We start from the raw sequence: 13,294 nt of genomic DNA on the forward strand, positions 1-13,294 counted from the left end.
CATGGGTATATAAATCATCTCATACCCACCTACATATCAGGTAAAACCCGTCGAGTATTCGAGTACCCATTGTCATCTCTAAAGTCTAGAGGCCTTAGCAATAGGATGAACCTAATGTGCCTTAACATGGCTAACAAATAGTCTCCTTGTCACTAAGTTCTTTCAAAAGTTCTAGCTCGGTTTTCATATATCATATAGATGTGTTTGGTTTGGCTTTTGACTGTGGCTTTTACTCCTCAAAATCCATTAGTCAGCAGCTTTTTCCAAAAGCGGGCATTCTTGCTGTATAAAATTAAAAACAACTCTAAATCTGCTTTTAGCAGCTTTCGGACGAAACTTCACAAAAAAATATGAAAGAATTTTGTAGTTTTTAGCGGTTTCCACTAAACTGTTTTAGCTTATTCTATAGCTATTTTTTCACGGCTCACAACTCATATCAGCTTTTTTTCACCGCTACACTCCAACCTAACAAACCCTATAACCAACAACTAATTTTCCATATGCCACACCACACAACAGCTTTCTTAAAAAATCACAGTTCAACGAAACACACCCTAAATTGTATCATAACTACATCACAATGATGAATTTGAACTTGCAACCAATTATATCTTATCAGTGTATTATATTATGTCATTATATTAGTCACTTTGCAATTGCAAATTTGACGCTAACCAATTTTTCATCACATAATCTCACTAACTAAAAAAATACAACAGAATTTGCTCCCTTGATCGAACTTGCACCCACAATGTACATGAAAAATATATGCTATAGTAGAAAGAATTCTGATTGGTGATCCCTCTGTTCTTCCAACCAAAAATCCATCATATATAGCGATTTCATTCTTATCCGTCTTGTGCCGTTGGAACAGTAACAGAGTTCAATAGCTTCAATAGCACCTGACTGTCTTCAATTTACACCGGGATGGTAGTTTTTCTATTCTTCATTTGCACCAAAGCACCTTAGCAGAATGCAATACACTTTGTGCATCATCTGTGTCAGGTAAATGCATAATCAGTACAAACAGACATATCAAAAGAGCCATGATGGCTGGTACACCCTAGAGGTTATAATTATATAGCTAAGATATTATATAATTGAAAAAATAATAATAAAGCAATTCATGTACAATCTAGGATCTAATCAAGTCTGAACATCAACACTAAGCTCACAAGTGCACTTTATCTAAACTGCGGTCAACACTAAGGCTTGAATTTCTAGTTCTAGTCTTCCAAATGATAATACCCTTATTGCTTTAGTTAAAGTGCAAAATGTAGATTGCAAGAATAGTTCAAAAACTCAAGAATTAATTTTACAAAAGAAACTGGTTGAAGGTTACTGCAACAGACCTGCAATACTCGCAGCAGAAATGTCATCAGGTATGTTGGCTTCAGATTCCACAGATGCCTTTGCTATAGCAACCCCAACTGCAACGCTCTGGATGATATCGAAGCCTGCACATAGAGCTGAAAGGGCACCACCAACCAAACAATCGCCAGCACCTGTGAGGCTTATCACAGAGGCCGATATTGCAGGTAAATGAAAAACACATGTTCTTGAAGAGCTTTCTCTGCACAAATTAACAAGATTGTTCGATGGAAAACACCCGTCCATTTTTTCAAGTAGCTGTCTGGAGAAAGGCGTCTGTTTGCACTTGTGCTGGTCTTTCATGAAGTTAGTGTGCTCTTTGCAACAAATAAAAACACCATTTGAGCCAAGTGTCACGATAAGCAACTTGATGCCCTTCTCAAGTAGGAAGAACATTGCTGGGCTAAGCATTTGAAAAATATATTCAACAGTATCTGCTTTCTCCTTGAACTGCTCTATTGTGTGAAAATTATATTTCACTGATGGAGATAATGAATTTGCCATGGCAACAAGCTCAATTTCATTGGGGGAAGTGCAAGTTATCTGAATCATCACAGAAAATTTATATGAAGTGTTAAAACTTCAAATAAAACCATACTGTAGTTTTTAATCTTTCACACTCACATATTCTGCAACTGGTGCAATTCTTCGACACTTCACCACTGAGACTGGCTCAAATAACACAGGCACCCCAAATTCATATGCCACTGCGAAAAACAACTCAAGATAGTGTTACAATCAACCTTTTGTCATAATCAATATGATTAAGACAAGGATAATATAAAGTGTTGACACCTTTTTTTGCAAGTATACACTGTTAATTATTAGATGTCTATGCATGTATCCTTGTTGTATTTGGTCTCATATATAGTCTTTGTTGTACACGGTCTGTCTCTCTATCCTCTATCCTGCATCGATGTATATATTTGGGCCTAGAGTCCTCATAGAGTGCAATTCGTAAGATGGTATACATAGGCAAAAATTAAGGTTAGTTATTTCTCTCTTTCCCTAAACGTTCCTCTCACGTCGCTTGGTGGCTCTGTCTCATCGCCTTGTCGCTGCACATCTTCGCAGTCAACTCCTTTAGCCTAGCGGCACTCATCTTCGTGATCGCTCACTGGAGTTTGCCCGTCGCTTGCGGTGACCCGTCTGTCGGCGCTCACTCTTGTCTGTCTACCCGCCCTTCACGTGCACTCGCCAGCTAGCACACTCTTCTGCCTGCCTCCCACCCGCATAGGCCGTCACTTGGACCGGCCGCCTCTGCTCGCACGCATCGGCGCCTCTGCTTGGTAAAGCACCGTGTGTGGCCTCCTATGTTGCTCCTCTATCCGTGAATTCATCATGTTCATGATTCTGTGACTGTTAAGTCCTTCAAAAATGTTCATTGTCTACTTGTCTGAGATGTCGTCGTCTTCCCCTAGTGGTGGTGTTCCTGTCCTTAGCTATTTGTTGCTATTTGATGGGACCAACTATCATACCTAAGTTGTTCAGATGCACTGGCACATGTGTGTCCTACGACTTTGGGAGTTTCTCACCGGTGAGCTTCTATGCCCGCCTTCTCCCACGACTCTTATGCGCCCTCAGATACCAGAGAAGGCAACCGATGAAGACAAGGCAAAACTTCTTGCTGATTTTGATCATCCCATGGCATCATGAGTCTCAATTCGATGCTTACAAGTTGTGGTTCGATGAGGATGCTCGTGCAAGTTTTGTTCTTGCTGCTAGTGTGGAGGATCAATTTGCTACCAAGATTGTTCACTTTTATTAGTCTCATCAGATGTGGACTTCTCTTCGTGATCGCCATTATCGTATTGATCACTCTACTTACCTTGTTGCTATTCGTCAAAGAGATTACACAGTGGGTGATGTTAATGTACCCGTTTAGGGTTCTACCCCGTGTATTTACCATCTCACCCCGGTAATGGGCCAGGCCCACCTAACACAGTCTATTAATACATCACTCACCCCCTCATTAGGGTTAGGGTTTCCCACATGGTATCAGGGCTAGGGTTTTGTTTCCGTCCTCCCATCCCACCCTAAACCCACCCCACTTTAACGCCTTTATTATACTCTCTTTAACGCCTTTATTACATTGTCTTTTGATATATTACATTTGTGACGTCAACATATGTGTGGAAAATAGATCCTAGCACACATATGCTATGCATTCGGTTTTGCCCCTAAACCCGGGTGTGACACAAGTCTAAGTGAGCAGTTCCTTATGTCAAATCATGGTCCTCTTTGTTAATTTCTCAGAATTGAGGTCGCCTCCATGCCTGAGAGCTACTATCTGTCTCAAGAAAAGTACACTCAGGGTCTTCTAAATTATGCTTCTCTTACTGATCACCGTACCTTTGAGACTCCCATGGAGCTCAATGTTCATCTTAGTGACACTGATGGTGAGACTTTTACGTGTTATCGTCATATAGTCAGGAATCTTGTTTATCTTGGTGTCACTCATCATATTTTTTATTTTCTACATATTGCTAGTCAGCTTGTTTCAGTCCCCACTCAACTCCACTATAGCCACTTATTTCGTGTCTTATGTTATCTTCGTGACACTATGTGCCTGTTTGGTTCAGCTTTTTTCTGACCAGCTTTTCTGAAAATCTGGCTTCGGGAAGAATCTGGCTGTGGGGAGAATCTGAGTATCATTACGATTGCGTGTGGAGGAAGATAAAGTTGTTCATAGGGCTTAGGATCTAGAAAGTGACAGATTCCTACTATTACAACGACTCAACCGATTATGTGTTTATGTTGATTTTGTATGGTTTTTGTCCCAACAAATTTTATAAAAGCTGGCTGAAAAGCTGAGCGTTTGGCAGTCCGCAACAGCTTTTGGTGGCCAGAAGTTGCTAGAAGCCGAAACAAACAGGGCCTATCTCATAAGACCAATTCTTTCCATGCACAAGTTATTTACAGCTCAAGGCCTACTGTAATGCTACATAGGCTAGTGATTCCCCTGATCATCGATCTCTTTATGTGTATTGTGTTTTTCTTGGTGCCTCTCTTATTGCTTGGAAGACTAAGAAGCAGACATCAGTTTCTTGTTCGAGTATAGATGCTGAGTTGCATGCTATGGTTCTAGTAACAGCGAAGGTGACTTGGTTACGATGGTTGCTTGCAGATTTTGGTGTTTCTGTTTCTAGACTCCTCTTTTGACTGACAGTATCAATGCTATTAGTATTTGTTGCATCCGATGAGTTTACTAAGCATATAGGTGTCAATACCTATTACATGCATGCACATGTTTAGAATGATGTGATTGATATTCACTATGTATCTTCAAAGCTTCAGTTGGTTGATTTCTTCACGAAGGATGTCAAAGCTCAGCAGTTGTGTTTGATCCATCTTGAGTTTGAGTTTTAGGGGAGTGTTAGATGCCTACGCATGTGTCCTTATTGTATTCGGTTTCATATATAGAATCCTTGTTGTACATGGTCACTATCCTGTATTGGTGTGTATATTTGGGCCTAGTGCCCTTACACCGTCTCCAGCAGTTTACCCATATGGCCGTGCAAAACACTGTTTTGCACTGTAAACTACACTGTTCGTGGAGTGGAGTTTGAATATGGAAAGGGAGATGAGTAAGCTGCTAGAGATAGTCTTATATTGAGTACGAGTGTTATTTATAACATTAATAACTAGGAATGTATAAAACAGATGCTAAGTTTTCTGTGAAAGCTATTAGAAATATCAATAGAGAAATGAGTCATTGTAGCATTCTAAGATACACATCAATACAATAATAGTACTTCAAAAAGATAAATATTGTAAAATTACGTAGATCAGGGGTACATGTAATAAAACCAACATATACCTCCTAATAAAACATTCCAACAAGTTCTGGTCCATGAAATTTATTACAACTAACTGGAATTCAAAATATACAATTTTAGGGAATTTGTAATTGTAGATGATTAAAAAGAAATAAAAATCACAGTATACATCCTAAACATTTTGTGTAATTTTATAAGCAAAACACTTAATCATTAAATTTATTTCAATGTAACTTAAAATAAATGGAGATTCAATTGTTACCTTCCATGTTATCATCAATAAATAATTTATCAGGAAAATTTTAGTGCATATAAATTTAACCCTACAAAATTTCAGGTGGAACAACTTACTTATGCAAGCTGCTTTAAGTGACTCAGGAGATAAATTCGCATCAAGCATTACAAGTGGTGCATTAGCAATATGATGACGGAAGTGATAAATCCAGCTCGAAGTAATAAAATTTTCCTGCCCAAAACATTCAAAATAATTCAATAATTGATAGATATATTTTTTCTCTTTTTTTGAACGTACATATTGTGTTGTAAAGCTTTAAAAAAATCTTACAACTGCTTGAACACTTGCAACTCCAGCGATTAATTCTCCAGTACCGTCAAACACATTTGATACTACTGGGGTTGCAACATTATCAACCTGCAGAATTCCTGTCTTGTGCAATTATTATAAAGTAATGTCATAAAGTAGGCTGTCATGAAGGACACATCACACAAATAATAGCAAACCTCTTTCTAGTTCACCATCCGATTTTGGAAATGATGTAGTGCTAACAAAGCAATACGAAAAAGTCTTCAGAATATTTAGCTATAGGCAATTATTTATATTACTTGATCCAGTTAGTTTAAATATCAGTTGTTTACAGATCATTACGAGCAAAAAAATTAAACATTGTTCTGGAAAATACATATCATGTAGAACATGCTACAAAGCAATTGGATCAAGGCCTAACTTGATCAGCAGGAGAGCATATAGCATTTAAGCTAGCTGTATGATTTATTATACCTCATTAGATAAGGTATTTTCTTATCTATTGGATAAGTTCACTATTGTTAAGGATTTGTTGTGAGTGTTTTCCCTTCCTAGTCATGTGGTGTCTAAGCTAATCCCACCATCGTGCTGCAGGGATTCCAGGGTTCTCTCAACTGAGGCCTCAGACCCTTAACTAGCAAAGTCAAGATATTAATCGCGTATTGTTTATGTTGAGATCAAAGTAACAGAACCTTCTGCACACCATTAGTGCAATATGTCTACATGTAAGAGTCTTTATTTGAAATTTTCTATCTAAATCATAATGATTAAATTTATCAAAATACAAATACAACCAGTTTTGTTGAGCTCACAAGAAAGCTACTGTTATGCACCTGTACCAGCATTTGAAGTTTTTATAGGATAAGCATCCATCAGAGGAAAACTAGTCAGACCAAACAATATTTACTCGAGGTAGAACTTAGAAGCCCATGTATAACAACTATGTAGGTTTTCTTTAGAACCAAAATGTACAACCAAAGTACTTATATATGACATTAATTGCAGCGGCTTGATAAACAGAAAGGTAGTACAGCATTCTATATCAGTAGGATTTCACCTCGCTTCTATTACTTTCACAAAATGCACAATATGTCACAGAAATTGATGTTGCACGCTCACTACAACAAGGTAATTTTAAGTGCAAATTTGGAATGTGATGGCTCATTCTTTGACCACCAAGAACCAATGAAGTCTATTATTAGATGACACAATAAGACGTTAGATTTGTTTGTTGCACCTGTTAGAGTGTGTTCTACATGTATCTGTAGACGGGCTGGCACTACTGTTGGGCTGCCCACCCATTAGGGTTAGGGTTCTCTGGGTCTCTATATATATGTAACCTTCTCCTATGCAATATATCAAGCAGTCCATTATCTTACATGGTATCAGAGGGCTAGGTTTTCACCCTTCCCTCCCACAGCTGTCGGCCACCCCCGGCACAGGCCGTCAGCCACCGGCTTCCACGCCTCCGTCCCCGGTAGGCTCCTCCATCACTCCCGGGGGCAGCCCCCATCCCACACGCCACCAGCCATCTCTTTCCCCTTCCCTGTTCAGCAAATGCAGAGGAAACCTCACCACGGACCCCTTCACCACCACCAGCAGGGGCTGCAGGGCGTCCCTGCTCCCTCGAGCTCGCGCAGGGGTCTCCCATGGCGTCTTCCTCCCCCTGCTGGAGCCCCTCGCCGGCATGCATGGCCGCCAGCCACCATGGACACGCCCTCCCTCAACTCCGACTCCCTTTGCTCTCTCAAGTCCGAGCTCTCCCTCGCGACGACGTTGTTCCCCAGGCCAGCGCAGCTCCACACACCAACGCGCCCTTCTCCCCTTCGTTGACGAGATCGCGTCACTCCCCTCCGGCCAGACTGCGCCGCCACCCCCTAGCCGCGCTTCCTGCTGCTGGCACCCGGATCCGTGCCGCCACTGTTGTCCGTCCTCGAATCCGCGCTGTCGGACCGCGCCGTGCCCTAGACCAAGCACGCCCACACCACCCAGCCCCGGCGAGCAGCGGTCCCTAGCCGGCATGACCCCCTGGCCGGCGAGCGCCCAAGGCGGGTGTGTTGCCGGCGTGCTCTCCCCCAGCGTCGGCCTCCTCCTCACCTACGGTGTCCTCTTGCGCACACCCCCCCCCCCTGCCACCTCTGCTCTCTCCCCGTCGTGCCCATGGCGGCCCCTCCTCCAGCTGGCCTTCCACACAGTGCCGCTGGCTGGTGACGCTCTGCTCTCTCCCTGTGGCTGTTGTCTGCCCTCGCCTCAGACGCCTCGCAGCGCCTTCCTCTCCTTCAAGGCTCTCCCGGCGTCGGCGTCGGCGTCGTACCCCTGCCAGGTCCGACGCAGACCCCTGCCTGGCTGGACCCGCCGTGTCGCCCTCCCCTTCATCACCGCCATCGTTGGTTCCATCGCTGCCACGGCCTTCCCGGCTGGATCCGTCGTCCCTTTGGCCCGATTGACGTCTTCATGGTTGGATCCGTCGTTGTCGTGGCCTTCCCGGCCGGATCCGTCGATACCCCTTCTATTCTACCGTGGGCACAACCACCCTGACTGGCGCAGACACGTACGGTGTCGCCGACCTCTCTGGCGGGGCTCCTCGATGACCGAATGAGAGAAGAAGCAAGAAGGTCCTCGACCTGCTGGTGTTCTTTTGTTGTGTCGCCCCACCGATTGTTGACGCTCGAACGTCGACTCCTCCAAAGAACGAGGTCACCACTGCATGTCTTCCGACTCCGGCTACCTCGGCATCGAGGGGCTATCATCCACATGGCGTGCACATCGGTCCCTACTACAGCCACAACACTTGCATCCTCGCTACGCTGCGACTGCGGGGGGATTTCAACCCGTCGACTCCTACCTTCGGCTTCTGCTCCAGTGTCATTGTTTGCGGTGCTCTCGTTGCGACTACGGGGGGATGTTAGAGTGTGTGTTCCTACATGTATCCGTAGACGGGTTGGCACCGTTGTTGGGCTGCCGACCCATTAGGGTTAGGGTTCCCTGGGTCTCTATATATATGCAACCTTCTCCTATGCAATATATCAAGCAGTCCATTATCTTACAGCACCAAAAATACAGACCTTCAACTAAGTACCACAAATAGTATAAGAGTAATGGAAAATAACAGAAACAGTGAGCTACTTGATCCAAATTGAAAAATAAAAAGAAGTCACAATATGGCTATCTTCAGACTCACCTTCTGAACATAATCCAGCTGACCTCCAGTACTTCAAAAGGAAGTCCCCTTCAGCAGAGTAGAACTATTAGAGTATATGTACAGGAGTAAACAAAGCATAATACAAAGTAGATCACTATAGTAGATGATACATATCCCTCACAAAGAAACAAGAAACTGCATGATACCTGCCAAATCATTTCCAACAACACTTATCATGAAGGGTTGTGTCCCAAGCTTTGACATGCACTCAGCAATATTTCTTGCTACGCCTCCACTGATGTATTTAACCTAATTATTACAAACTCTCTATTAAGTAAATATCTGTACGAATGTCATATAAAGTTATAAACTACTTAGCAGTTGTATCGTCCCAAATTATGGATGAAGCAAATGCATATGATACAAACTAGCAAAGTAAAACTATAAAAGGTATTGAAATTTGGATGAAAATAAAAAAACAAACAAGGAATCACTAAAAACACTTAAAGGATTAAAGTGAGAACTGAAAACATCTTATCTTATATTCATGTAAGTCTCCAAACAAGTTTGTACCCATAATATAACTTAACCACATTCTAAAGCAGATAAGTACCACAACTGTAGCAAGAGAAAATGATCACTGAGCTTCTAACTGATACTGACTAAATTAGCACTAGGTTAGCTTCTCACTGATACTGACTAAATTAGCACTAGGTTACGCGATGATGTGGATGGAACTCCACTGCAAACCCCAACAGTGGAGCCGTATACTAAGATGACCTTACCTATTTGCAATCCTCCCCACTTGTTAACATGAACCTTATACGCAAACTCCGTACATGACATTACCATCTCAGAAGATAAAAATCAAACGGTTGAATAGGTAACATGAACCAGCGGGTGTCCTGATGCGTAAACACGTGGTGCAGCAAACGACCATCAGACACACGGTGTGCATTAGTTGCAAACCAGTTAAGAACACAGATAGGGAACACAGACCAAACAAGTCAAGCCTACGGTCTCAACTCTACTTCACATTCCACCGAATCCTTGTTGCTCATGGTCGATTAGTCCGTGAAACGATTATGCCTCGATTGTCATAAACCAACGAAAGTACCAGAAGAGTAAAGGCACACGCACCATTCCAGGGACAGTGGTACCATGATGGGGCGGCACGGAAGGCTTGGCATGGATATCCAGCACCATCCCGCCAATGATCACCGGGCTGGGCTCCACCTCCGCGAGGCTGCTTAACGGATTCTGCAAACAGGGGGGAGTAGGGAAAGAAAATCAGGTAAGCAAAAGGGAAATCAAGGTCGGGCGGTACGGCGGCACCTACAGGGCGAAGCGGCGCGGGTGAAGGCAGAAGGAGGTGACGGCGGACGGCCTCCATCCGCCGGTTGGCGGGCTCGGCCATGTAGAAAGCGGCTAGGATTTTTCAGAGGACGGCGGCGCCTCTTTGGATGTGCGGGAAAGAGGATCAGAGGATTCCTGCTGCCATTGGCGGTGGCGCACGCAAGGTTTAGAAAAACCGGTAAAAACCGGCGGTAAACCGGTCGGTTTACCGAAACCGCCGGGGTGCGGTTTCGGTTAACCACCGGGTTTTTTTTCTAATTCGTTCCAAATTTGAAAAATTTGAAAAAATTCATAAAAACCGAAAACCGCCGATAAATCGTTTTTGGGACCGGTAAACCGTTATTTTAGACCGGTAAACCGACATTTTTTGCCGGGAAACCGGATTTAATGCAACAATTAAGTATTTAATGATCAATTTAGGTATATATTAGTCTTGTTTAATGTTATAAGCTATATGTGAAGATGTTATATGCTATATATGAAAATGAATCTCGTAGCTCAAGTCAAGTTTAGGCATTTAGTGGTCAAATTTGGTTTCATTTCCTGTCCAAGATGGATTCCGTGGATCTTAGCTCCAGTTCTTCTGTATGTGTTCCTAAGATTTGCTGATCAGAAGAAACGTTCAACACTTAGTGAGGTGCACATGCAATACACAAACACCAAACACACATACCGGTATATTTTTTGCTTTGTGGATAAGTATTTGTTTGTGGTTCTTGTTTTCTCGATAATGTATCTCATATCTATAGACCTATCACTATCACTATGACGGATTGGAACAATATCACGATATTTCCAACATGCCTAAGTACTATCACTATGACTCGAGCTGAACATGTTAGTATTGTGAAATAAGTTGACCTATGTGTAATTGCTTTGTTGGAGAGTTATAAAAGAACTTGTATTTGAGTATTGCAAAGTTCGCTAGTTGTTTGTTGCATGAGAACTGGAGTTTGTGGTTGCATATGTATGTTGTATGTTATTTTGGTGAACACATGTCGTGTAGATCAATTAATATTTACTGTGCAATATGAATTGAGCAAACTACAAATAAATCTTGTCAAAAATTTTCATTTTTTCTGTAAAAAACAGCAAAACCGGTTTGTTTCGCGGTTAACCGACAGTTTAGAGCGGTTTCTCGCCGGTTTTTCACCGGTTTTCCACCGGTAAACCGTTTCGAATTCAAATTGATTTGAATTGGTCAAACCGGTCGGTTTTTACCGATTTTCACCGGTTTACCGGTGATAAAACGTTACCGGTGGGTAGCGGTTTTTGTAGGCTAAACGGTTTTGTAAACCGTGGGCGCACGGCGTGCTGTGAATTGGGCCGTGTCGGGACTCGGGACTTTGGTGCCTACAGAAAAATAAAGTACTTGTTCTGACAAAAACTAGTATTCAAACTAAATGAGAAATTTGCAGCTATATCACTTACAACATTACACTATGCTGTTTTGGCATTCCGAACAATCGCATCGCGAAAATAGCATTGCCAACATTGGGAACTCGCTGAAACAGCACTCTCGCGTGTTTACGCGCTTTATTAAACATGTTAGACCCCGTTTGGGAACACAGTTTTTCCAAACTGCAGTTTTTCAAATACTAAAGTATACTTTAGTCATGACATTACTACAGTTTACAATGCTTCAGTTTTCGAATACAACAGTATCCAATACATCAAGGTGTTTGGGAAAAACATTGGTTGAGACCAATCAACCAGAGCGGGACCCAGCTGGCGCTCTCTTTACAGAAAAAAACTTTGGCTGAGACCAAAGTTTCCAAAACTGCAAAACAAGTGCAGTATTTACAATACTACAGTTTAGTATACAGAGATTTCAGATGAGTTGCCAAACACCTCAAAGTATATAATACCACAGTATTGCTCAATACTACAGTATTGCTTCAATACTGCAGAAAAACTTTGTTTCCAAACACCCCTTTAGGCGCTGCTGGACGAACCAAACTACGCCTCCATCTCTCGTGTTGTCTCTGAAACACACACGACGGCTGGCAGAGTGTGATTCCCCATTTGTATCTTCAAAGACGAACCCTAAAACCTTAGGTTCGAGGAGAGGGATCCCCTTGCCGTCGTCACTTTCTCTCTTCGCAACATGCCTTCTCCACTATATCGTGTTCTCGTGCAGATGTAACCTGAGGTAAGTTAGTTGTCGTAAATGTGCAACTCTCTCTCCTCAGGCCTCAGTTTTATAAAAATTCCTGCAACATCGAGAAAATTGGAATTCTGCCGTTATCATAAGTGGGTTTTAGTACTTTGCCATCATTTTGAAGGGCATCGCTAGAGTGCCATTATCAAACAAGCCTTTCACGCTATAATGTCATTTTGCTATTTAATAAAAGGAAAAGGGGGTTCAATACAATCAAACACCCGCATATGGCGGCGCCGTTAGGGATGAAAACAGGACGGATACAGCTGGATACAGGTCATCCCGAATCATACCCAAATATATTTCTCTCGGATACCGGACCGGATACGGTTAGTTAAGATTTGGGACGGATACAGGACGGAACCGGGTAATAATCCGGATGGGTAAGAAACGGATAACGGATATTACTCGGGTACGTACCGGATAATTATCGGGTAGTTCATCCGATGATATTAATTGTCCAACCATCCATAAGTTAAGCAATACATAATCATGTATATGATAGATCAGGTGTAAGAAAGGAAACCGATAAAATTGACATCATGCAATTCAAAGTTGCTTATCACAAGAACATTGTAGAACCAACACCGCAATATTTAAAATTCATAAAATATTCTAGTTTCACTAAAAATTGCAAATAAGTTACAAAAACTAATAAACATTTTATATGAAGATAATTCAAGTCCTCGTATGAAAATGATAAAGTGAAGTACTGATTATGTTGAAACTTGGATACTTACACTAATTTCACATGTAACTCATACAAATAAGTGAAAGTGAAAGGAAAGAAATGTGAGCATCTTATAGATCTTATGATCCAAACATTTTTTATGGTTACATATGGACATATGTTATATCTCCGTAAAATTTCACGATTTTTTGAGGCTATTTATGTATTATTAATTTCTTGTCATAGAAAATCATCAAAATACAATTAAATC

The 13,294-nt window shown here is 42.0% G+C and overlaps 1 protein-coding gene across 1 annotated transcript; it reads right to left on the bottom strand.

Annotated features, from left to right (window-relative positions):
- Positions 1-584: 584 nt before the first annotated feature.
- LOC103635517 (pfkB-like carbohydrate kinase family protein) lies at positions 585-10,348 on the bottom strand. The gene is made up of 9 exons (XM_008657950.2): positions 10,176-10,348; positions 9,977-10,096; positions 9,043-9,145; positions 8,876-8,923; positions 5,716-5,813; positions 5,502-5,616; positions 1,996-2,078; positions 1,353-1,914; positions 585-996 (listed from the first exon to the last, which is right to left on the bottom strand). The coding sequence occupies exons 1-9, from the start codon at positions 10,251-10,253 to the stop codon at positions 947-949; spliced, it is 1,257 nt and encodes a 418-aa protein (XP_008656172.1). The 5' UTR covers positions 10,254-10,348; the 3' UTR covers positions 585-946.
- Positions 10,349-13,294: the final 2,946 nt, after the last annotated feature.

The sequence above is a fragment of the Zea mays genome, chromosome 8 (genome assembly GCF_902167145.1).
Source record: "Zea mays cultivar B73 chromosome 8, Zm-B73-REFERENCE-NAM-5.0, whole genome shotgun sequence".
Taxonomy (NCBI): Eukaryota; Viridiplantae; Streptophyta; class Magnoliopsida; order Poales; family Poaceae; genus Zea; species Zea mays.

Excerpts from the sequence above, each read along its gene's own strand:
- LOC103635517 (XM_008657950.2), bottom strand. The coding sequence starts at position 10,253 with ATGGCCGAGCCCGCCAACCGGCGGATGGAGGCCGTCCGCCGTCACCTC. Across the intron at positions 1,915-1,995 it reads TTGCACCAGTTGCAGAATAT|ATAACTTGCACTTCCCCCAA; the intron begins GTGAGTGTGAAA and ends GTGATGATTCAG. Across the intron at positions 997-1,352 it reads TTCTGCTGCGAGTATTGCAG|ATGATGCACAAAGTGTATTG; the intron begins GTCTGTTGCAGT and ends TACCTGACACAG.